This window comes from Notolepis coatsorum (genome assembly GCF_963971535.1).
Source record: "Notolepis coatsorum genome assembly, chromosome: 3".
NCBI classification, from domain to species: domain Eukaryota; kingdom Metazoa; phylum Chordata; class Actinopteri; order Aulopiformes; family Paralepididae; genus Notolepis; species Notolepis coatsorum.
The window spans coordinates 63,975,311-64,003,040 of NC_140167.1; the positions used below are offsets into that span (position 1 = coordinate 63,975,311).

The window sequence follows — 27,730 nt, forward strand, 5'->3', positions numbered from 1 at the left end:
AACTAGCAAACTGAGTGAGGTTGGTATACAATAAGTATGCAAATCTTACAAGATGTTGACATGGTAGGGCGACTAAGTGGCGCAGTGGGCAAGGCGCTCGCCACTAATGCAGGAGATGCTGGGTTCGAGCCAGCATTGCTACCAGCTTGGCTGGTCGTTCATACTAACGCAATTGGCAGTGTTAGGGGTGGGAAGCTGGTGGGTGGGGATCGGACGTTGTGGACAGCGACTCCTACAGGTCGGTTGGTGCGCCTGCGCAGCAGAATCAGGAAGCAACGGGTGCGGCGTGTCCCTCCCACGCAGACCCTCGCCGCTGAGAGATCGCGCTGTGCAGTTGAAAAGATGCGACGGCTGCCTCCTCGTGTACCGGAGGGGACACTTGATGCAAGGCTTCGTCCACATTGCAGCCGGCCAGTGGGAGGCATGGCCTAACAGCGTTCGAGACAGGGGAGGGTAGAATTGGACAATACGAAATTGGGATGGGAGAACATTTTTAAATGGGAGAAAAAGTAGATAAAAAAAAAAAGAAAAAAAATATGTTGACATGGTCTAAATCCACATGTAGGATTCTTACAAGGAATTCAGAGAGTCTGCCACATGTCTGGGCAACCAGGAATCTAATATAGAATAGTAGAAATTAACTAGACAATTCCGCGCGGGGGAAATTGTGAAAGTGTGGGTGACGCCTGTGCACCGCCGGCCAACGGGGGAGAGGGTCTCTCGCGAGTCTCTATGACAAACGGTTCAAAGGATACAAAAAGGGGGCGCGGCCTAAGGATCGGGGGAGTGGTCAACAAAGACCATTTGAAGATGACTACAGATGTGATTTTATTAACTATAACACAAACTCCCTTTCGTGTTGTATTATTTAATACTCACCCTTTCTCATGGCACCATGTGTCCAAGAAGTGGCAGATCAAACTAAATGATCTATTACACACTATTACACTATTACACACTATTACACACTATTACACTATTACACACTATTACACTATTACACACTATTACACTATTACACACTATTACACACTATTACACACTATTACACACTATTACACTATTACACTATTACACACTATTACACTATTACACACTATTACACTATTACACACTATTACACTATTACACTATTACACACTATTACACTATTACACACTATTACACTATTACACACTATTACACACTATTACACTATTACATACTATTACACTATTACACACTATTACACTATTACACTATTACACACTATTACACTATTACACTATTACACACTATTACACTATTACACTATTACACTATTACACACTATTACACTATTACACACTATTACACTATTACACACTATTACACTATTACACTATTACACACTATTACACTATTACACTATTACACACTATTACACTATTACACACTATTACACTATTACACACTATTACACTATTACACACTATTACACACTATTACACTATTACATACTATTACACTATTACACACTATTACACTATTACACTATTACACACTATTACACTATTACACTATTACACACTATTACACTATTACACTATTACACACTATTACACTATTACACACTATTACACTATTACACACTACACTATTACACTATTACACACTATTACACTATTACACACTATTACACTATTACACTATTACACACTATTACACACTATTACACTATTACACTATTACACACCATTACACTATTACACTATTACACAATATTACACTATTACACACTATTACACACTATTACACTATTACACTATTACACACTATTACACTATTACACACTATTACACTATTACACTATTACACACTATTACACACTATTACACTATTACACTATTACACTATTACACACTATTACACTATTACACACTATTACACTATTACACACTATTACACTATTACACTATTACACACTATTACACTATTACACACTATTACACACTATTACACTATTACACACTATTACACTATTACACTATTACACACTATTACACTATTACACACTATTACACTATTACACTATTACACAATATTACACAATATTACACTATTACACACTATTACACACTATTACACTATTACACACTATTACACTATTACACACTATTACACTATTACACACTATTACACACTATTACACTATTACACACTATTATACTATTACACTATTACACAATATTACACTATTACACACTATTACACACTATTACACTATTACACACTATTACACACTATTACACACTATTACACACTATTACACTATTACACACTATTACACTATTACACACTATTACACTATTACACACTATTACACTATTACACACTATTACACACTATTACACACTATTACACTATTACACTATTACACACTATTACACTATTACACACTATTACACTATTACACTATTACACACTATTACACTATTACACACTATTACACACTATTACACTATTACACACTATTACACTATTACACAATATTACACTATTACACACTATTACACACTATTACACACTATTACACTATTACACAATATTACACTATTACACACTATTACACTATTACACACTATTACACACTATTACACTATTACACACTATTACACTATTACACACTATTACACTATTACACTATTACACACTATTACACTATTACACACTATTACACTATTACACTATTACACTATTACACACTATTACACTATTACACCGAGTACAATGGCACAATCCGCAAGTCTCTACGACAAACGGTTCAAGAGATACACTGAGGGGGTGTGGTCTAAGGGGGCGTGGTCTAAGGATCGGGGGAGTGGTCAACATCGACCAATGAAAGGTGGTCAACATCGACCAATGGCACAATCCGCAAGTCTCTACGACAAACGGTTCAAGAGATACACTGAGGGGGTGTGGCCTAAGGGGGCGTGGTCTAAGGATCGGGGGAGTGGTCAACATCGACCAATGAAAGGTGGTCAACATGGACCAATGAAAAATGAAAGAGGATATCCCTACTGAGTACAATGACACCCGCAAGACAGAGGGCGCTGTCCAGCAATTCAGTACTGCAACACAGTGATGGGCAATGATGGGTTAAAGTGGATGAGGTCATTGGCAGCTCAGCCACGAGCCACACAGCTGAACCAATCATGAGTGAGCCATGAGCCACACAGGTGAAGCAATCACTATGACTTGCATATTTTCTATCCAATGCATTTCTATGGAGGCAGATGCATGACTGCATTGTCACATTGATTAAAAGAAAACTATAAGAGATGAAGCGTTGTGACTCGCACAGAAGCACTACAACGAGTAGGCGAAGGGTTGTGCGCGACATTGTGGCATTCGTGCGATATTGCGGCACTCCTTCGGCGATCGGAACAGAAGGCTAAAAAATAGTGTAAAAAAATAGATTTCTAGAGTGCGATTGCATGGCGGTCAATGGGGGGGAGAACCTTCAAACAAATGGTCGTCAGTTGAGATAGAAATGTCCAATTCCATTTATTTTTCTTTTGTGAGCGGGCTGACAGCCGTGTCATCGTTTTGATGTGTTTGTTTTATTTCTACGTCCAAAATTGAGATCACACTCGCAATTCACCCAAGGTAGGGGGAAAAAGATTATTTCAGCTGCTACACTCTAAATTGCAATGCATTCCCAATGGGACCGAAATTTTACCGTTTAAAGTCAATTCGTAGCCAGACGGTGCGGTAAAACTTTACGAGTTCGAATAGCATATCGAGTTGGAGCAAGCCGCTCGTTTTGATACCTTTCACGTGTATGGGGCGCGAACGCTCTGGGAGGAGTTTGTTGGCAAAATCGGTGGAATAAATAAATAAATAAAAAGAGTATAGATATGTATAGTGTGGGTTGCAACCTGGCTTCGCCAGGTCACCCACACTAATAAGGTAATGATATATTAAGGTAACGATATAGTAAGGTAATGATATATTAAGGTAATGATATATTAAGGTAGAAACTATACAATTCTTATAAAATACAAAATACAGAATAAATTAAAGGAACATGCCAACATTATGGGAACTGCACTTACTGACAAGAAGATAGATTCCAATTCCCTCTGTGTGTTCAGTAGAAAGATATCCGACTGCAAGCTAGCCTAGCTTAACACAAATTAATGGAAGCAGATAAGGATCTGATCTGTATCCGCTTCCATTAATTTGTGCCAAGCTAGGTTCTCCCATCCCAATTACCCGCTGTGCCAATTCTCCCCTCCCCTGTCTTGAACGTTGCTCGCATATGCCCCCCACTGGCCGGTTGTAGGGAGGATAGAAGCCTTGCATCACGTGTCCCCTCCGATACACGAGGAGGCAGCCTGTCACATCTTTTCACCTGCCAGCGCGGCCTCTCATTGGCGAGGTGTAACGTGTGGGAGGCTCACACTGCCCCCGCCATTTCCTGTCGTGCTGTGCAGGCGTCCCCAACCGACCTGTAGGAGTCGCTGTCCACAACGTCCAGATTACCACCCATCGACTTCCACCCGCTAACTCTGCCAATTGAGTTAGTATGACGACTGGCCCAAGCCGGAGGCAACGCAGACAGCCGGAGTCGAACCCGGTGTCTCTTGCGTTGGTGACGAGCACAATGTCCGCTGTGCCACCCAGCCGCCCTTCCTTTGACGTTTCTTAAAATCCTTTTCTATATGGGGACTTCTCATCCAGTGATAATAATAATAATAATAATAATAATAATAATAATAATAATAATAATAATAATAATAATAATAATAATAATAATAATAATAATAATAATAATAATAATAATAATAAACTTTATTTGTATAGCACCTTTCATACAGAAACTGCAGCTCAAAGTGCTTCACAACAGAAAAAAGACAGGCATAAAATGAGCACATAACGTGCAGACATATAAAATCACAGTTTTTTACATTAGGATCTAACATCCCAACAGGCCACCTTGTTTATGGTTTGATTCCGTTTTAAATAGACAATAATAAAAAGAGTAAGATAAAATAGACAGAGTAAAATAGTGCAATAGTGCAGTGCAATAAAATTGTCGAATAGAATAGATAAAAAAATATATATATTTTACAGTGCAATAAAATAGTTCTGGATTACTGTTCAACAGTTCAAAGTCGTCTTTACCTTCTCTGTTTGGTATCCACAGTTTAAAACTTGACAGTCTTCCCTCCTGTTTGATACCCACTTTGACCCTTTTGAGAGAAAACAGGTGTTTTGGGGTGTTTTTTCAATGTATGTGATGTATAGATTGGGGGGAGATGGTAGCATCGAAAGGTGCCAGGTCAGACGAAATATTGTTCATGCAAAACCCTACCACCTCACTGCCTCATCTTCTCAAGTTGATTGATGATTTTGGCAATCTATCAGGATTTAGGATAAACTGGCCAAAATCGGCCTTCCTTAATGTATCTGTGAAGGCAATATTCATTCCAGGAAATATACCAATGGTAGAACATTTTAGATGTCTTGGAGTTGAAATATTCCCTACTATAAGCCAAACGGTGAAATATAATTATACAAGACTTCTAGATAGGATCACAAATGACTTTGACAGGTGGTCAAAACTTACAAATTCAGTACAGGCCCGAGTATCAATAGTTAAGATGGATGTTTTACCTAGAATCAACTTCTTTAGCTAAATGTTACCGTTACCCCCTCCTGCTGATTACTGGAAAAAATTACACTCCACCGCATATAAATTTATTTGGAATAACAAACCTCCACGAATAAAAAGATCCACTGCACAGAGAAACAAAGCCGACGGAGGTCTAGCATTTCCAGACTTCTACCACTATTTTAAAGCGTACTCTTTAAGACCACTGAACACCTGGTTTGATCCTCAAGCATCTGTATCCTGGAGAACATTAGAAGAAAACATAGTGGCACCACATAGATTGCAGGATATAGTATACATCAATTTATCAATTAAGCAATGCGACTTGAAATTTGGCCCTCTTATAACACATGTGATTCGGATATGGCGTGACACACAGAAAAAATGCACTAACTAACACAAATGGCATAGCCATTCTCCCATATTTAATAACAATGCACTCCTTATTGCACAACGACCTATCAGATATCCCAAATGGGAAAAGCAAGGCATACATACATTGGGAGATATATTCAACGAAAGGGGTTTCTGTAGCTATCATGAAATTAAGAACAAATTTAACCTCACTAGCTCCACTTATTATTTCTATATACAGTTATTAGCAAATTTGAAGGCTCATGGAGTCCCATTAAAGATACCACTTGAGCACCACAGATATCACAAATTCTTCTATGAAAGGGAGACATCGAGAGGCTTCGTATCTGACTTTTATCATCACTTACTAACGTCTTCGTATGGAATCCTTCCCCTAGACTCAGTCTGGAGGAGGGATATACCAGATTTGAAAGTAGATTTTGATTGGCAAGAAGTCTGGGCAAACGTTCGACTAGCGTCACGCAACCCGGACCATCAACAGATTCATCTTAATTATATTCATAGGACTTACCTGACACCTATAAGATTGAACCGAATGGGGCTTAAACAAGACTCTTTATGCTCCTTGTGTCTAAGAGGTGATATAGGTACATTTATGCATATGTATTGGGAATGCCCCCCTGTTAAGTTATTCTGGGAAGAAGTCACTACGCAATTATCAGAATTTTTATTTCTGAACATACCTGTAATGCCTTCTGTATTGTTGTTGAATGATGTTTCACAGTTAGCAGCCACTATACAGCTAAAGAGACTAGTTTTGTCCGGTCTTATGGCTGCTAAAAAGTTGATAGCATCACGATGGATTCAACCGGACAAAATGTGCCGGAAGGTATGGGTTCTTACCCATCTCGATGTGATTTATTTAGAGATATCTACAGCAAGAATTTTAGGTGTCAATGAAGCCAGCATTGCAATCTGGTTAGAAGTGGTGGAGAGAATAAAGGTTAGCATATGAATTGTAATCTCTGGTTGGAAACGAATAATGGATGGATTATCCAAGGGGGGTCCTGAGGGGGGGGAAGAAGAACGAGCAAGAGCATAATTATGTACTGTATTGTATAATGGGGATAATGAGGATTATGTATATATCTTGTAACCTACATTTATTGATTCAAAACAGGAACGTATATTCCTGTGATTTATTGAGATATTTACTGTTAATGTTTGTATTGTCAAAAAAATAATAAAAAAAAATAAAAAAAAGGTATATAAGGGGGATATTGCAATGGGTGGGGAAAAACAATAAAACATCAAGATAGAATTATTGGGAGCAGACGAAGGGGCCCTAATTGTTATGAGTCGTTGGATGTTGTTGGTTTCGGTGGTCTGTTTCGGTTCCCTTTGTGCATGAAGGGAGGCGCAAACAGACATCAGACAGCAAGATCACTGGGTTGACCGTGGGCCGTCTTCATTTCTTGTGCACGAGAGATGAGGTTGGTTTGCATCAACAACAGTCTATTTTCGGTATAATCGTTTCGAAACCAAATAATGATTTATGATTTTAAAGGTTTAATTTAGAATCAAAGGGGGAAGTGAAGGAAATCGGTGATTTTCATTTGGTTTATAACCGATATATAGAGATGAGCTTTAAGAGGGTAATACCATTATCATAATTTTTAGCATGTGTGTCTGTCTCCAGTCAAACTGGGCAGAGGGCCGTTATCAACTGGGTGAAACAGAGCAGAGAGGTGAAATGGTAAGCGGCCAAACAACAGCCTAATTAATTGAAAAACCAAGTATGTTTCTCTATATGCATATAATGTATATATATATCGGTGGGTGACAGCGTCTACTGAGATGAGCCTATAGATCTCAAAAGTAGCTGGCAGTCAGAGAGGGTGTTGCAGAGGAGGCTGTGCTGTTTAACATCAACAGCTGATAGCCACAACATCAAGGTCAGTGTCTACAGCAGCGCTGGCGACACAGAGCAGTGTAACCACAGAGGGGGAATAATATCAACTTTGCCGTTGCTATAGTGATCTGGGTCAAATAGCTGTGGTCAAAGACAGCGTGTCACATGGCAACCAGAAGAGGGGCGAGGCCGTCGTTGCTATGACGAAGATCATATAAATCTAACAGTGGTTCCGGGTAAGGGCAGACTAAGAAACGAATCCCACAGGAGAGAAGAACCATCAGAGACTCTCATCCCTCTCACCCTGGCCAGGGGTGGGGGAGGGGAGATGACACATCATCATTGGCTTCGGCTAACGGGAGAAGGGTTTGGCTAACGACAAGGCCTTAGCCACTATTGGACTGAACAGCAGAAGAGACGATAGCAAGGACAATACAATCTGATAACATCTGAGCTGAGGCTTTTGTTTATGTAATAAACAACGTTTTTCAAGAAAGGTACTACGCTGTCCAGTGTCGAATACTTATGGTTACGGAGTGCATTAAAGGGGAATGACAAAGATTGTACAGCCAGTATGAGGAGACGTCAAAGAAATAAACACAACGCGGAGTCGACGGATGGAGAGGTGATAACACAAGCCAACAGACGAGAGGTGATACTGGCTGATTGATCGGAATCTAACAGTATAGGCATGAACATAGATATATATAACTAGATGGTGCAAGGCGGAGTCTCCAGCATAGTTCACCGGCGGCTATCTTGTCACAGTCAACTATTCTGGTACGTTCTATGGTAGCTGTTGTAAGGTGAGTGATCTGCACAAACAAAAATACTCTTAACTCGCTGAAATCTTGACGGATTTACAAATGGTTTGGTTTATTACAAACGTTATTAACGTGGCTATGATTCAGCTTGGACATGTTGAAATTATTTTCATATGAAAGTCCATTATAAGTATGCAGTATGATAACTACATCTCTGACGTTTATAACAAACCAAACCGTTTGATAATCGGTTGAAAATTGTGCAAGCTATGGTTATTTCAATAGTACATGCACCATAGACATTCATGTTATGAGTGGGCTCCCTGTGGCAAGATGGCCGCCATGTGGCAACGTCGTTCTCCATTGGCCAGCAGTGCGGGTGAGTCATCTAGCCTTTATATATGTCTATGGGCATGAAGATGACTGGTCACTCCTTCTTGGGAAATGTAGTCCAAAAAGTGTAGAACTTGCTAATTGCAGCCTTAAATTAATACACAATGTTAAACTGAAGCTATTTTGATAGGGGTGGGACTAGTGGCATATCACTTCTGTGGTCTATAAACGTGGGTCTTGCTGTCCTCTTGCGGCACTATTCCACTATGTATATCTATATTTATTGTACTTACTATATGTGTGTCAGTGGAATAGGGCTGACCCCTATTAGTCGATTAGTCGACTAATCGGTCGAAAGGAGCCGTAGTCGCCTGCCAACCTCTTAGTCAAATACAAAAAAGAAATACAAAAATTATTGTAAATTATTATTATTTTTTTTATCGTTCTTTCCAAAAGAAAATAGCTAATGGCACGCATACCAGAGGCTAACTGCCTAAGAAAACAGGCACAGAGGCACTGAAAGAGGATTTCACCCATCTAATGAACACACTAGACTAGACAAATATCAAGATGTATCCATCAGTGGACCAATTGCATGCTTTTGCAGAGGACAAGAAGCCTTCAGTCGACTCCTTCAGACATTAAGCACCCCCCACAGCCCAAATGGAATGATACAAATATATATATATATTATATTAAATTATTTTTTATTTTTATTTTCGACTGATAGTTGACTAACGGCAAATTTTGGCCAATCATAGTCGACTATCCAAATCCTTAGTCGGGGACAGCCCTACAGTGGAATTGCATTGCAAGATAACAGCTTGGACCCAAGTAAATTTCCTGTCAGCTACTGTCAAACACTATTGCTGTTAGCAAACAGCAAAGAAAACTACAAAAGAAAGAAGTTAAACAAGAAGGCAATCAGTGGGACCAACAATTGTCTGTGGAATAGCAATTTCAATAGGCTACTGTAAATAAAACATTGTCTAATGTCCAAACAAGCCAAATCTCTCTACCCTAGCTTCAATAAAATCGACGAATCAAAGATCAGTACAGATAATGACTTGTTATTCATCAGTATGAAATTATACTTAAATTCATTATATCCGAGAACTGTGTGCTTCCCAGAACTCTTATTGTGAAGAGGTGACAGCGTCAGGAGGCGGCATATAAATTACCATTTAAATGTTCACTTAAAAAATGTGTAGGAAAATAAAGAGGAAAATAAGGAGGTGGGAATTACAATGTTTTTACTCAAAACAAGTCCCCAGTATATCATCTTGCAGTGTTTCTCAACTGGTGGGTCGAGACCCAAAAGTGGGTCGCAGGGCCATTTTGAGTGGGTCGCAGATGTGTGTGTAAAAAAAGTTTTTTTTTTTTTTTTTATCATTTTTTTTGCTACCTATCTTTGTGAAAGTGGCTTCCCAGCTCTGGTCCAGCTGAAGACAAAGCAGAGGAACAGATTGGAGATCGAGCATGACCTCAGAGTTGCTTTGTCTACCACCACCCTAGACATTGAGACTCTTGTCAGGAGCAAACAACATCCCCAGTTATCCCATTAGTTCCCTGGGATGTTAAGCTAAGAAGTCTGCTAAGAAGGATATATTATTTATTATTATTTTATTTTATTTCATTGTGTTTTTAGCCCTAGTTGCACTTTTGTTGCAACCCCAGTTATCCCATTAGTTCCCCCAAACTTAGGTCTGTTATGTTAAGCTAAGAAATCTGCTAAGAAGCATATATTATTTATTATAATTTAATTTCATTGGGTTTTTAGCCCTAGTTGCACTTTTGTTGCACTTTTTTGTGTTTATTTCATGTTTTGAACAGTGCATGAAAGATTGTGTATTACTGCAAAAAAAAGATTTGAAATAAATCATAGTGGTTAAAAATGTTGGGTCGCGAGGCTAGACCAGTTGAGAACCACTGATCTAGAGGGATATTATCACAATACTAGAGTCACCATAATGTAATATCACCATATTGTGAAATATTGCAATTTATTGCAATTTATTACCTTTCAACTACAAATGTATGTATTAAAACACCTGCAATAAAATCAACTGTTTTATAACATTTATAAGATAACGTTTTCAGTCTGTTCACCTCATTCCAATCATTTGTATTGCAATAAAATGGGATTGTCAAGCAAAAGTGTCACTGTATCGATATAATATCGGCATGCAAAATATTAGATATATATTGTATAATTAAATCCCCCCCCCCCCTGTGCTGTCCTGCTTGCGTCTATGCTTTAGGCAAGTGGCTTGTCCTTCCGCGGTCCCGTTTTGCGCTCTGATTGGCCACGCACGTTTCTGGTCATGTGACATATGCGCCCAATAGCGTGACGAGCTGTGTCTTTGCCCATTTCCGCGTCGAGCAGCCTGCAAACTACCAGGCGTTCGATCGCCATGCTCTAAGACAAACTCTAACCTTAACCAACTTCGAAAGAGTGCCTAAGCTTAACCGTGGCCAATCAGAGCGCAAAACTTGCCTAAAGTATAGAAGCGTCCTGCTTACCTTCTTCACAGTCCTGCCCCTCGTAGGGCCTGGGGCACCGGCACTGGTAGCTCTGCCACAGGTTGACACACTGGCCTCTGTTCTGGCAGGGCGTCTCCAGGCAGCGGTCCCTGTGATGGCAGCCGGGGGAGACGTTAACCGCAGAGTCACTCAGCCACTCCTCTGGGACCACCAGCTGCCAGTCCACGTACACGTCCCGCATGCAGCCGATGAACGCCGGGAGTGGGGTGTCCCCGGTGGTGGTGCCGTTATTGTCCTCCAGCGGGCCTCCAATGAAGGTGGTGTGGAGGGACGACGCCACCCTGGCCAGGGAGGTCTCGATTGGGGCCACCCTCTGGCAGTCCTGGCCCTCACAGAACCCCGGGCCATCTAGAAGTCTGAGACTGAGCAGCCAGCTCCCGAGAACGACCTCCACGGAATGCCACTTTCCGTCCGAGACGTGGTGTGAAAGCTCCAGTACCTGGGTGGGGCTCTCTGTCTCAGCCCATGTGGAGGTGTTCTTCTTCACAGTGAGTCGCAGTTGTCCCTCCTCCAACTCCAGACCCAACAGTAACCCCTTGCTGTTCCGCTGGAAAAGCACCGCGCTGGGTAGAACAGTCCGGAAGCTCAGAGTGATGTTGCAAGAAGACTCGGCGTCCACCAGGGGGCTCTGTAGCAGCAGGTAGCCACTGCGTTCAAAGGAGAAGGCTGTAGAGGTCTGGCAGAGAGGCCCGGTGAAGCCAGGAGAGCAGGAGCAGGAGTAGCCATGCATTCCGTCTGTCAGGAAGGGAAAACAGGAGCCCTGGTTTTGGCAGTCATGGCCCTCACAGCCCACCAGCTCCACATCACAGTTCACATCTCCGTAGAGGACGCCATTTTGGCTCAGCTGGAGGCAGTGGCATGCATAGCTTCCGATGTGAGTCTCACACCTGCCTCCATTCTGGCACAGACTCGGGTCACATTGGTCTATCAACTCCTCGCAAAGGGCACCTGTGAGCAAAGATTTTTTTTTTTATTAATTCAAATTGGAAAAAAAGGTCAACGTGATTGTTGTGGCAGAAGAATTTACAGTGACAAAAAAGATTTGCTTCACTTTATTACTATGCAAACAGCTTAAAGGAACATGGCAACATTATGAGAAATGCGCTTCTCCAGAGACAGACAAGAAGATAGATACCAATTTCCTCTCTGCATTCAGTAGAAAGCTATCCAGCTGCCTAGGCTAGTAGTACGCTTCCATTCATTTGTGCTAAGCTAGGCTAGCTTGCAGCCGGTTAGCTTTCTATTGAACGCACAGAGAGGAAACTGGTATCTATCTTCTTGTCTGACTCTGGAGAAGACAGTAAGCACATACTGTTGGCATGCCCCTTTAAAAAAAAACTAAAAACACATTTGTTCAGACAGGTCATACATAGGCACGTTTCTCTTGTCCTCACTGTTCCTATAGTTCTGTTTTTTAATTAGTGACTCATGATTTTATCCAAATTCTTTTATTCTACTTTTCTATCTGGTGTCACTGTTTTTTAACTGCTGTCTGTTGTTGTTGTCATTTATTTTTGTTTTGTTGTGTTTTTTATATAAACTGTAGTGTAAAGCACCCTGTGCATTCGTGCTGTGAAGGGTGCTATATAAATAAAAGTCATTCATTCATTCATTCATTAACAATCTGATAATGCAATCACATACTCCAGGCGGCTACTGTTCGTTATGCTCACAGGAGAGAGAACCACGATGGGTCTGTACTTTAGCCTTGTAGGGTTTGATTCCTCCCTGCTGTGACCTTAGTGCCTGCTGACTGCTGTGACCTCACGCTCATTCTTGCTCTAAAAGAAGTGCCGCGTGGGGGAGCCACTGTGTAATGACTTGATGATGGTGTTGGCCAAACATTGTGCATGTGCCTGGGCATTACGCGGCGCGTGACGAAGACCTGCTCGGTGACCTCACCTGTCACCTGTCACATCCACTTAACCCTTTCACTGCCACACTACCGAAGGTTAACCCTTTACTATCACAGTGTGGTAGTGGAAGGGTTCAAATGACACTTCAGGGAGTTGGCACATGACCTGTTGCTACGTACTGTATACGGTGTGTCTCCATGCATGTGAATACTGTATCCTATTCCTATCGATACTGTACTTCCTTCTCTATAGACCTGGGGAGTCACATGATAGCTTTAAAGACCCGCCTGGTTCCGGACACATTTTTTCCTATGTTTTATTTCTTTACCATAGGAGGGTTTCAAGGTAGAGGGTTTATTATGGTTCCACTTATTCAATTGGTCTGACATTTGACGGGAGCGGAGTTGAGCATCATTCAATTAAATCTGTTTTTACATTTGAGAAAAACGTAATGGGTACAACGAAACCTGTCCAGGAAAGGGTTAATTGCATTTGATGACCTGTCGCGAGCAAGCGCTGTGTGGAGCTGAGAGGACGACATCAAGGGAACTATAAAAGAAGGAAGGGTCATCACGTCACAACAGCAGCGTTCTATGCTCTGCTTGGTGCCAGTTCTATTGAAGCCTATGGGAGATGCACGGAGAAGCAAAATATATAAGCTATTTGAGGAAGGTTTCCACACTTGGCACCAATGTGTGTTCACGCACTACACAGTGACGTAAAGACCCTTCCTTCTTTCATAGTTTCCTTGGACGACGTTAGGAAACCAAAATATTCAAAACAACAGAATACACTATTGGAATTATATACTGTGATTGGTCGAAGATTGGAGAGCCATGCGGAGGCATATGAATACTGTAGTAGTTACCATGTAAACGAGTAAATATTACAATATAAAACACATTCTCTCAAAGATTAAGTTAAAACATTTACCTTTATTGGTTGTAACAGTATAAACATTTAATAATATATACCTCTGTTATAGATTATGAACTAACACAATATGGTTTGGCTGTAATACTAATAAGTAATAAGTTTTGATCTTCAATGGGTGATTACAATGGAGTAAAATCACAGGAACTCCCCATGACTATAGACCAACGTTGCAATGTAGAATTTAAAGGATAGAGTCTAGGGCCCTCTATCAAACTTCTACTGACCTAGGATCAGACTGCTCTGGTCACATAACCATTTACACCTCACTATGATTGGCCTCAGATCAGCACTTTGAGATGCTTTATAGATACAGTGCTATGTCAGATGTGACCAATTCCAACCTAAAGGAACAACCCAAAGTCCTGTATAAGATGACTAAGGAAGCCTTGCAGAGATGAATAATTCTAGTAAAGTCAGTCACTTACTTAATTAATTTTCATTAATAGGAGGAACACACCAACATTATGGGAAATGCGCTTACCGTCTTCTACAGAGTCAGACAATAAGATAGATACCAATTTTCTTTCTGTGTGTTCAGTAAAAACTAGCTATCCGGCTACAAGCTAGTAAAATGAATGGAAGCAGATGCGTAGTGGCTAGCCTAGGCCATGGCCAATTACACCTTTAAGCTAGGCTAGCCACTACACATCCGCTTCCATTCATTTGTGCTAAACTAGGCTAGCTTGCAGCCGGATCGCTTTCTACCAAACACAGAGAGGAAATTGGTACCCATCTTCTTGCCTGCATTTCCCTTAATGTTGGCGTGCTCCTTTAATAACAAAAGAAAGATTGGCAGATAGACATAACGAGATCCATTACCTGTGCAGAGCAACAGCACAACCAAAACCCATCGGGCAAGTCTCCTCATCACGCCGGCACAGTTTCCCACTCAATAACTAAACACTTGTCCAAATGCACCACATCCCTCGCTGTGTATCCAATCCTGTAGTGTGCATTAGCCATCCCTATGGAGGTCCGCTCCTTGTCCACTTTTCTGCAGCCATGCAGGGCTGACTGCTCTCAGTCAGGCGACCGGCAAAGCCAGATTCTGGGGATTAAACTAATGCTATTTGGTCACCTTACTGTCGGAGGGGGGCCGTCACTGCTAGGGAGTCCATTTTTAGAACACTGCTGAGGACAGACACTGCTGAGGACAGACACACTGCTGAGGACAGACACTGCTGAGGACAGACACACTGCTGAGGACAGACACTGCTGAGGACTGACACTGCTGAGGACTGAGGACAGACACTGCTGAGGACTGACACTGCTGAGGACAGACACTGCTGAGGACAGACACACTGCTGAGGACAGACACTGCTGAGGACTGAGGACAGACACTGCTGAGGACTGAGGACAGACACTGCTGAGGACTGAGGACAGACACTGCTGAGGACAGACACTGCTGAGGACAGACACACTGCTGAGGACAGACACTCCTGAGGACTGAGGACAGACACACTGCTGAGGACTGAGGACAGACACTGCTGAGGACAGACACTGCTGAGGACTGAGGACAGACACTGCTGAGGACAGACACTGCTGAGGACTGAGGACAGACACTGCTGAGGACAGACACTGCTGAGGACAGACACACTGCTGAGGACTGAGGACAGACACTGCTGAGGACAGACACTGCTGAGGACTGAGGACAGACACACTGCTGAGGACAGACACTGCTGAGGACAGACACTGCTGAGGACACACTACTGAGGACAGACACTGCTGAGGACTGAGGACAGACACTGCTGAGGACAGACACACTGCTGAGGACAGACACTGCTGAGGACAGACACTGCTGAGGACAGACACTACTGAGGACAGACACTGCTGGGGACAGACACTGCTGGGGACTGAGGACAGACACTACTGAGGACAGACACGACTGAGGACAGACACTGCTGAGGACTGAGGACAGACACTGCTGAGGACTGAGGACAGACACTGCTGAGGACTGAGGACAGACACTACTGAGGACAGACACTGTTGGGGACTGAGGACAGACACTATTGAGGACAGACACTGCTGAGGACAGACACTGCTGAGGACAGACACTGCTGAGGACTGAGGACAGACACTACTGAGGACAGACACTGCTGGGGACTGAGGACAGACACTACTGAGGACAGACACTGCTGAGGACAGACACTGCTGAGGACAGACACTACTGAGGACAGACACTGCTGGGGACTGAGGACAGACACTGCTGAGGACAGACACTGCTGAGGACAGACACTGCTGAGGACAGACACTACTGAGGACAGACACTGCTGAGGACTGAGGACTGACACTGCTGAGGACAGACACTGCTGAGGACAGACACTACTGAGGACAGACACTGCTGAGGACAGACACTACTGAGGACTGAGGACAGACACTACTGAGGACTGAGGACAGACACTACTGAGGACAGACACTACTGAGGACAGACACTGCTGAGGACTGAGGACAGACACTGCTGAGGACAGACACTACTATGGTACCTGATTGTTACTGTATATAACCTACTTATTCAAGCAAGAATGAGTGCAGACGGGAATGTGTACAGGAACGTACACACAGGAACCTACACACAGGAATACATCATGAACAGCAATGGACCAGAACCAGGAATGTTTAAACAATATTAATAGACAGAGATCTGAGGAGGTTAATTGAAGAAATGTATGTAGATAATGGGGCACATTTTATTCAATGTTTCCACAAGCCCTCCTCCTCGTCTCAGATTCCCCATTCCAAACCACATTAGCCACCCCCTCCCTCCATTACATTAGGCCAACAAAAGATTTAGAAACTGCACTGTATGGACACTGTTTAACATATTGATGAAGTATTGTCTTGTGTGTGTGTGTGTGTGTGTGTGTGTGTGTGTGTGTGTGTGTGTGTGTGTGTGTGTGTGTGTGTGTGTGTGTGTGTGTGTGTGTGTGTGTGTGTGTGTGTGTGTGTGTGTGTGTGTGTTTTATTAAAAAAAAATTGCTGGCTTAACACTATCCCGCCCAAGCACGGAGATCTCCGTGTTTCGATTCCACCCGTTGTGGACAGAGGCACGGATAAATCCGTGGCAAGTTGTTATTGCTTTTATTCCATATTAATAACCTATTCAAGGTCTCCGAGCGGCACTGCAGATTTACCCTACTCTTTGAATTCGACAAAGTGCAATACCGGCCAGATCCTCTTAGGGGCGCTATCGCGATAATGCAGTGTGCACTGTGGCTGAAGGAAGCAATCTTTTTTTTTACTTTTTTTTTGAGTTTCCAGTAGCTGGATTCTATATGTGTAGCCTGTACCTTGGATTACGTTTTGCATCGCAGATTTCACCATGCAATAAGGGGATTTATCATCAGCCAATGGACATATCGATCTACCAGATGGCGATCGATAACGGGGAAATGCTCAGGGGGATCCCACCGGACCATGGTAAGATCTTTTTCACGTAAAGTACATCCCGATCTGGCCTTGTTTTGATAGCCATCCAGGCGTTCGGCCTATGAGGCTAATGAGGCTAACGTGGTTATTGGTAATCAATCATCAGAAACGACGTCCCCCGCCCCCCCCTTTCATGCATACATGCGTGAGGATCGTGCCGATCATATGCAGTTTGAGTTTTAACTGGAGCGTATCTATGACCGAAATGCCATTGGATTTAACGTTATTAGCTATTAGCCCATTATCTCGGCTTCCAGGAAATATACTAGACCAAATCCGGTATAACGCTTATATTCACGGCGCTATAAAATGAGAACGTATTGATGCATTTTTTTTTCTTTAAGCCATTTTGAAGGGACGGTTTATGGTCTCAATTCACAATGAGAATGGACAGATAGCAATACTATAAAGTATAGATTTAGCTGTACAAACAGCCCCACGTCTGTTTACATTTCCTGGTCCTCTTGAGAATAATTAGACTCATCCCAGTGGCCGCGATTGTGTTAATATTTCCCAATGCCTCATAACATAATATTATGGTAAATGGTGATTGTGTACGTTCACAGACACAGGTTTGATTATTGTTCAGAACATAACATTCTAATGATGATGTCACAACAGCTACTGGCCATTGAAAGCTATTGAGTGGTAGAATTCTAAAATAGAATTTAGGGGGAAAATACCCCCCAAAAAACACCTGAGAGTTAAAGCAACAATGTGTCAAGTTCTGGAGCGTGTACAGAGCAAATTGAGTGTTGTGTCTCACAAGGTGAGTGCCGTGTTGAAGCACCGGGGGTCTCAATTTGCTCTGTACACACTCCAGAACTTTAATGAATTTAATAGACATAGATTAATGAATAGAAAAAATGAAAAGAATACAAAAATGTAAATAACATATTGTCGCTTTAACCCTTTCACTGCCACACGACAAAGGGTTAACCCTTTCACTACCACACTACAGAAGGTTAAACCGTCTGTAGTGTGATAGTAAAGGGTTAACCTTCTGTAGTGTCACAGTGAAAGGGTTAACCTTCTGTAGTGCGGCAGTGAAAGGGTTAACCTCCTCCTGCAACCACTCCTCTCTGCCCATGCCGTAGACAAGAACATGTTCTCGGTAGGGATGGGCGTGAGTGATCGATTACTCCAGGACTCGCCGTTTCAACTGAAGGGTTTTTGAGGGTGCTGCTCAATCATTGATTTCTTTAATGGGTTACCACCACATTCTGTTTGCCACTGAAACACACATCCTGCTCTGAAATCTTTTGCAGGAAGACAACGACTGGAAGCTGTGGAGCGGGACAACAGAGAGACCCAGAAGGAGCTTCTGTCCCCAGGCCATCAGGATGCTCAACGACAATAACACTATGTTACAGACCATCAAACACACTCACAGCACACACATCCACACATACACACTCACTTTAAACAAACAACCCACTTTAGACACTTAACACACTTTATATTGATTGGTAAAGAGATTTGCACTACAACTCATACCTCATTGCACCTTACCCTAAGTTGTACCTCATCCCATGTCTTTATTGTACTGTATACTGTAATGTAACTCAGTTACTTTTTCTCTACTCTGCATTGTATATTGTATATATGTATATTGAACACTTTTGTTTTTGTTTACACTTGTCTACGTACTTGACTTTCTATTTTATACTTTACTTTATACTCTATTTTTATCTAGCACACTCTCAGGAGCAAAACAGAAAGAAGCATTTCATATAAAAGTATTCTGTATTTTTGTATGACAACTAATAAAGAAACTTGAACTTGAAACATATCCAGCCTCTTTGTTGCACAGCTAGCTTAGCTTGATCTAAAAGATAAAAACAGCGGTTCATGTTTGTGGATTTCCAAATTGTGCCAAAGACATGTCGCCCACTTTGCGTAGCGTTCATAGACTAGTATTATACGGACATGCCGTTCCATGAGTGGAGAGACCTGCTGTAGACAACGTCGAGTTAATGTAATTATTACAAATGGTAACTGACTGTTTTGACTGACAATAAGCTTTAAGCATTGGGTAATATTGCTGTGCATTCTGTCTGAGGAACGAGACATAATAAAATCAGTAGCATCTGTGTGTGTCTGTGTGTGTTTGTGACTCCGTGCAATATCTCGTTCTTGCTACTGCCATGCTCTTTAACCCTTTCACTGCCACACTACAGAAGGTTAACCTTCCACTACCACACTACAGAAGGTTAACCCTTCACTACCACACTACAGACAGTCCTGCTGTCGTGTGGCAGTGAAAGGATTATCCTTCTGTATTGTCGCAGTGAAAGGGTTAACCCTTTGGTAGTGTGGTAGTGAAAGGGTTAAGATGTATTCTAAAAATAAATATTCCTGAACAAGTACTCAAGCACTACTCGAGGAATTCATGCGAGTACTTGATCTGGGAAAACATTTCTCGTGCCCATCCCTAGTTCTCGGTCAACTTGCCCGATAAAAAAAAAATTATAATAAAGGTTATGAGAAACATGCCTGTAGTCCCCTCTGGGCAGGTGCATATGAAGCCAGCAGCATGGCGGTGGTCGTAGACGGCAGGGAGCAGAGGCTCACTCCCATACAGGGCGTGCCAGGACAGCTCCACGCACCGGCCCCCGTGGGCACAGGGACCGCTGGCACATTCGTTCACATCCAGCTCACACTGAAGCCCCTCGAACCCTGGAGAGACACGCAGCGTGATGGTTACATGGTGGGAACGCAGACCTTGAATTGAATATCCGGTAATCCAATAATTGGCCATAACCACACAATCGGACAGACCGATCATATGTGAAAGTGTATATACACGCTGACAGAACAAACACCCACAAACGCACACGCACACACACACACACACACACACCCCTTAACATAACAGGACATATCCCACAGTCAGGATTCACTTTTTTTTTGTAATGGATATCAGGATGAGAATGAGGTGTATTCTCCATCCAAATACACACGCACAGACACACACAGCTTTTTAGGTTCAGTCTATGGCCGTTCAGTCTCTCTCTCTCTCTCTCTCTCTCTCTCTCTCTCTCTCTCTCTCTCTCTCTCTCTCTCTGTGTATGTGTCTCTATCTGTCTGTGTGTGTCTCTCTCTGTCTCTCTCTGTCTATGTGTGTGTATGTGTCTCTCTCTCCCTGTCTTTCTCTCTCTCTCTTCACCAGGACTTCTCTCTGTATCTTCAGTTCCCATCTGTTATCCTTTCCCTCCAGTTTGTCTCAGCTGATTGGCTCATACCCTCAGGGTATGCAAAGGTTATGCAAAATAAAATAAAATAAAATAAAATAAAATAAAAAAATAAATATTCGTATTTCAAGAGCTCCTTCCTCTGTGCGTACCCTGGGGCTAGAGGTGGGAAATGGCACAGTTTCAGAAATACGTTGTGGAACTCACCTCAGGCTTGACTGTTAATTAAGCAACAAAATGCCTAGCTCTTCCTCCTGGGAAGGTCTCTCTCTCTCTCTCTGTGTGTGTGTGTGTGTGTGTGTGTGTGCGTGTGTGTGTGTGTCTGCGTGTGTGTGTGTGCGTGTCTGCGTGTGCATGTGACTGACTGTGGGGGTCAGGTTTATAATGTTACCTGGCCAACAGTCACAGGTATAGTTCCCCTCACTCTCCTGGCAGGGGGCGCTGTTGAAGCAGGGCTGGGACATGCATGGGGCTGGAGTTTCACAGTGAATGCCCATGAAGGCCGTCTGAGAGCAGTCACAGCTATACCTAAGACAGACACAATAGAACATTATTCAAGAGTATCAGTGCTGCTTTTTGTGGTCTATTCTATTCTTGTTTTTCACGACTGTTCACTTTACAAATTAAATTATCAGAATAGTGGACATTCAAAAAACTGCTGAGACGTCATCTAGGTGTTTTGGAGGAGTCCACAAAGCAAAGCGAACAGAGCGTTCTTGTTCTGTGGTCACAGGTAGCCTGCTGTAATGCAGATGCCTTCTAGCCACTATGTGTCTTTGGCAAAACCATACCACTGCCCTGGTTCAGAAGAACCCTTGTATCATGCATCAAGGACACCAGCTAAGATAATGCTGATGTAAGGACTACCACATCGCCGGGATGTTTCCAGCTAGCTAGCTAAGCTATGCTAATGTCAGTTGGTTAGTAATGGCTAGAAGGCAGCCACATTACAGCCTTACAGTACAGTCTTTCACGCTAAAATGTATTCCCTGAGCTGTTGATATAACCTTGACTGATATGTAACAGCAAAACACGAGTTTTTAATGTATTTTGAAGCTGTAAAAAAGTTTGTTTCTGGTTGCATAGGGCCTACATGTGTTAAAATGGAATGTGAATGTTGCCAAAGAGATTATTTTTCATATAATTTTCAATAATTCCTGCACTTCAAGAATCAACATGTATTTACCTATAATTGATACACTCCCAAACAGAAGCTAAACTTGCTCATGCTTTTGAATTAACCAACTGATGTTGGATTTCATACTGCGCTACTCACTCATTCACCCCATCTAGACACAGAGCCCCGTTTTGGCATGGCCGGTCTTGGCACTCGTCAATGTTGGCTTGGCATCGGTGTCCCTGGAAACCGGGCAAGCAGGTGCACATAAAGCCGTTGGTGTTGGCATGGCAACTGCCGCCATTGCGGCATGGCTGAGATTGACACTCATCAATCTGGACGTCACAGGTGGCACCTGGGAACACGAGGAGCTTGTAAATATGGATGCCAAGGCAAGGGGTCAGCTACCTGTCTCTCTGAGCGGTTGTGAAGCATGTTGCTATGGCCACGTAGAAAGAAGGAGGAGAAACACCGGAGCTTTTATGTGGAACGACTGATTGTGAGAGTGAGAGTGGTCAATTTTCTCATAGAAATGCTTTTAGAATGGCAACTCAATAGAGTTTCTCTTTTTGAATACTTGATTGTGTGGTAATAAAAAAAAAAAAAAAAAAACGTAGTATATAACTTACATGTCTTGTGAAGTGTAGGAAATATGGACGCTTTGGGTATAAAAGCGTCATCTAAATGACTAAATCCAACCAAAAGTAAAAAATTTACAGGTCACATAATCTAACAGGATGGGGTATCCAACATTAGCTGCAGTGTTACATAATCAGGGCCAAATCCGTGTTCCATGAGAATAAATTGTCTCTGTTATGAAGCTAACAGGATCCTCTCAGATGAAGATAAGATCCATGACAAGGGATTAGGGTGAGTGATATAAGCTATTATCACAGCTCAGTGGTGGTAGAAGTACACAGTAGCAATACCCAGATGAAATCATACTCTGGTGGAAGTAAAAGTTCTCCTTTTAAGATTATACTAAAGTAGAGGTCTAAGCACTGGGGCATCTGGGTAGTGTAGAGGTCTTAACACTTGGGTGGCTGGGTAGTGTAGAGGTCCAAGCACTGGTGCGGCTGGGTAGTGTAGAGGTCCAAGCACTGGTGCGGCTGGGTAGTGTAGAGGTCCAAGCACTGGTGCGGCTGGGTAGTGTAGAGGTCTAAGCACTGGTGCGGCTGGGTAGTGTAGAGGTCTAAGCACTTGAGTGGGTGGCTGGGTAGTGTAGAGGTCTAAACACTTGGGTGGGTGGCTGGGTAGTGTGGAGGTCTAAACACTTGGGTGGGTGGCTGGGTAGTGTAGAGGTCTAATCACTCGCCTACCACCACAGAGACCCGGGTTAAATTCCCGGCAATGGTACCTCTGGCTTCGTCAGTCGTCCCTACGAACACAACTGCTCTTGGGTGGGAAGATGGTAGGGTATGAGTCCTAATCGTTGCAACAGCAACTCCTATTGGTTGGTCGGGGCGCCTGTTTGGCGGGAAGGGGATCTGGGGGAAATAGCCTGAACCTCTGTGCGTTACACTCTCCCAGTGAAACTCCTCGCTGTCAGGTGAAAAGAAGCGGCTGGCGACTCCACATGTATCGGAGGGCAGCAGGGCAGTGCAATAACCAGGAAGGGAATTGGCATAACAACTCAATTGGAGGATGGGTTTAGAGTTCTTCAGGTTTGACCAAGCCCCCAAAAACCCATGGTTCATTACTGGTTGCCGTGGGTGTCGGATCTCTGACATGAAATGTCGGGTCCATTAGGACCATTAGGATCCACTAATACCAGTGATTTATTTTTCCTTTTTCTCTTTCTCTTAGAGCATAGTTTTCAGTTAGAAGAACTGTCAAACATATTGTTTAATTAGGCTGGATTATGATCAATCAGGTTCCCCAACACTATCAGCGCCACCCACGTGATCAAATGGCAAAGTGAATCTTAGACTAGTGATAAAGGCAGCAGTCACACCATGTGTTTCATAAGGTCCATGGTAGTTGATGGATGTACAGTAAGTCCAATTCTGTTTAATTATTCTGCTCCTAGTGCAATGTGCATCTCTTGCCACAAGATGGTACTAAATGATCATAATAAACATCTACGAGTGTGACCCTGGTCACTATACTAATAGTATACACTATACTAATACTATAATAACGTTATAGTTCAAAATTGCAAAACAGTCAAAGTTATCTTTACGTCGGTTATTATGCTACATGCAACAAGATGCAAAACTGCAAAGTTGAATCTGAATGAGTCATACTCTTGGAATCATTAGCGTTATGTCATCCATGACAGCAAGTGGACATAAGCCAGAACAACAAGTGGAATCCGCTTCAAGGTCCTCGACTTGGCATATCGCACAGCGCTCCGGTCAATGGTCTCTAACTACACACCCTCAAGACCCCTACGCTCTGCATCTTCTGACCGCCTCAGCCCCACTCCTGTCCGAGCTCCGGGAGGGTCATCAAAGAGGAGCCGTCTATTCTCTGTCCTTGCTCCACAATGGTGGAACAAACTTCCCACCACAGTTAGGACAACCGAAACACAACCAATCTTTCGCCGTTGAATAAAAACACACTTCTTCAATCAATACCTGATGTTAAAAAACTCTTCTACTACTAGTACTGTCTTCTACTAGCATGCACTCTTCCACTAATTCATCTTCCTTGTCTATAATACTCCCTAATATATAATTATGTCTTCACTACTATGCACTCAACACTGCAGCACCCAAGTTTCAACACTGTTTGTTGAACATTGTTACTCAGCTGAAAGAGTTGTACCCTTCCTGCTGACTTGTCATACAGAACTTGTAACTTTGGATAAAAAGTGTCAGCTAAATGACAAAATGTAAATGTAAATGAATACAATAGCCATGATTTTTCAATCAAGAAGAATAAAAAATTATTATGACCAACTTTCTTGGCAAGGATTGGATGGAATATGCGTCACAGTCGGGCAGCGCTGTGGAGAAGGTAAGACAGTGACACTAAGCTTTATTTTGACAACTTGTAATAAGCAACTTTGAAAACTGTGCCGTTTGGGTCTGTGTCTCCTGAGGCCGACCAGGTTCAGGTCTGGCATGTTTCGGTTCTGCGTGTGTCCGGGGCTCAGCTTTGGTACGGTTTCAGGCATAGGCGATTTTAGAGGGGCGGCAGGTTTGTACGAGTTTGTGTTTTGCCATCATTATAAAAGTTTGTTCATTATACCTCCTAAAGATCGGACGTCCCGAATGCGGGCCGTCACGCACTCGCGAGCACATCGCGGCACTTTGCCCTCGTCTGTCGGCTCGGGCTGTGTTTTCGCCGATCAACCAATACATTGTTGGAAAGTTTTATTTGCCGCCTTTCGATCGTCACCACACTCAACCTATTGCGTGATTCCATCCTCGAGTTACAAGACGAAACATCCGGCGAGCGTCATTTGACAAACCGTTCGGACGAGTGACCATGTCTGGTTGTGAGCGGTCCTGAACTGACCAGTCACCACTGATGGCGAAAATTATTGACCACCGTTGTAGCCAAGGAGCGTCTGCTCCGAAAGCGATCCCAGACGGGCACTCAGAGTGGGAGAAGGTGATACAAGAAGACGAAGAAGTCCTTTGTTTTGACTAGAAAGGTGAAATTTATGGAAAGCCATTTTGGATAATCATGCTGAATTATTGCCGGTACACACATTACAAAAACATTTGTGAAACAAAAAATGTCTGTGGGATTTTTTTCAGGCTATAGAACCGTTATGTTTTCCAGCTCGTACCTCTCAGCTGGAACTTAGAAACAGGCATCTGGCAACTACTAAACAGAAATGTGAGTACACACAACTTTTACTTCAGTGTGTTCAAACCTCTGTTAGTCTATTTCATTAGCACTCAAAATGAATTTTCTGTGTAAGAAACTTCAGAATGTTACCGTTCAAAAGAGACCAGACTCATGCATGTGCTATAGGTATAAAGTATAATGAATCGCAAATTACTTTGGGTATGCAATCGTCCAAATATTTTTTTAAATAGCCCCATTTTTGCCCGATCCTTAACTGAGTGTCCCGCGGGTTCCGAAGCGTTTACTTTGAAAAAGTTTGAGTGTTCAAAGCAGTGGAATAGGACTCCGGTTCTATTGTGTGGGTTTTTCTCTGAACTGGCGCCATGATTAAGTGGTTTTTAAGCTACCTTTAAAAAAAATAATCATAATCCACCAATTGCAATAGAACAGCGTGGCGCTGGCGCACACTGACTCATTCTCAACTGTTTCCGCCAAGTAATTTTTTTAGACCGACGGCTTCTCAGTTGCAGTGGGTGACAATATTGTCACAAGGAAAGACGAAATTACCTACCTGGGTTCCATCCTAGAGGCAAATCTTTTCTGTGACAAAATGGCATCCAATGTAATAAAAAAAAGTCAACCAACAGACTACTACTTGACCTTACCCCCAGAACCCACCTCACCCCTGCCCACTTTGACAACCTAGGATGGCTTAGAGTAGACGACAGAGTACAGCAACTTGCAATGGGCCTGGTCTACAAGATACACTATACGACTAAGGTACCCATGTACATGTCAAAATACTTCCCAAAGGTCAGTGAATACCACAACCACTACACCAGAGGAAGCTCAACAAATCATGTTAAACCCAGATTCGGCTCAAACAAGGGACTAAACACTTTTTTCGCAATTATGCCACATCAATGTGGAACGCCCTACCCAAAGCTGTAAAGGAATGTGAATCCCTACCCACATTCAAAAACTGCTCTTAAAGAGCACCTACGGGAGGCTGCAATTCGAAACTGGCCACCGTAAATGCCCAAAACCCCCACCACCTCCTAATAGACAGTCTCCTCCCCACCGCATGTATATATTCCCTCCCCGCCGTATGTATATTTCTCTCCCACCCACCCACCCCCTCCTAATGTACAGTCCCCTCCCCTACTCTGTCAGGATCTAGGGGTAACAGTACTGTATATTTGAATACCGTTTATGTCACAAATGTATCAGTACTAAATACCTATATGTCCCTATGCCATAAATGTCATGTATGTTGTGTACAGTATGTCATAAATGTCTATATGAATTGAAAATGGGGGACCCTGATGGAAACAAGACAAACGTCTTTCTCAGGTCTGCATCCCCTTAACAATTGTGTGTATTGAGCCGTACTGTATTGTACCCATTCTGCAATCTGTTAAATAAAGTTTTCATTCATTCATTCATTCATTCATTCATTCATTCATTCATTCATTCATTCATTCATCCCCCTCACGTCAAAATGTTGCCCCCCCTGCTCGCAGAGGCTAATATCGCCTATGGTTCCAGGTAGTACATTTCCGAGTCTTTTTGGGTTCAGATATGACTTTTTGGACCTGTGAAGTAGTATTTGATATTGAATGTACTTAACTATCAAAAATAGAAGTACACATTCACTATGATGTTCTTGCATTTCAGTGCTTGGGAACATTAAATTGTTGATCCTCTAAAGGTTAATGTTAAAGTGGAATGTGGTACAGTTATTCTAGCTCTGATTACATCCTCTTGAAGCTGGCAGGCTTCAAATTTTAATGTACAACACCATCTTCATCAATGTATGCAGTGTTTTCTATGCAAAATATTTTTATTTCCCCCCCCCGAAGTAACTAATGGGTAGTGTAGTGGAGTAAAAAGTACAATGTTTTCTTTGCAATGTAGTGGAATAAAAGAAGACATTTCTCATAAATTAAAC

The 27,730-nt window shown here is 42.5% G+C and overlaps 1 protein-coding gene across 1 annotated transcript in view; it reads right to left on the reverse strand.

Annotated features, from left to right (window-relative positions):
* crb1 (crumbs cell polarity complex component 1) overlaps positions 1-27,730 on the reverse strand; it is a gene marked incomplete at both ends in the record, with an annotated part of 156,255 nt that overhangs the window by 52,085 nt on the left and 76,440 nt on the right. The window contains 4 exons of the mRNA XM_084311229.1: positions 11,486-12,454; positions 20,221-20,403; positions 21,310-21,446; positions 22,195-22,390. Of these exons, the coding sequence (XP_084167355.1) occupies positions 11,486-12,454; positions 20,221-20,403; positions 21,310-21,446; positions 22,195-22,390 (1,485 nt within the window). The remainder of the gene's footprint in view (positions 1-11,485; positions 12,455-20,220; positions 20,404-21,309; positions 21,447-22,194; positions 22,391-27,730) is intronic.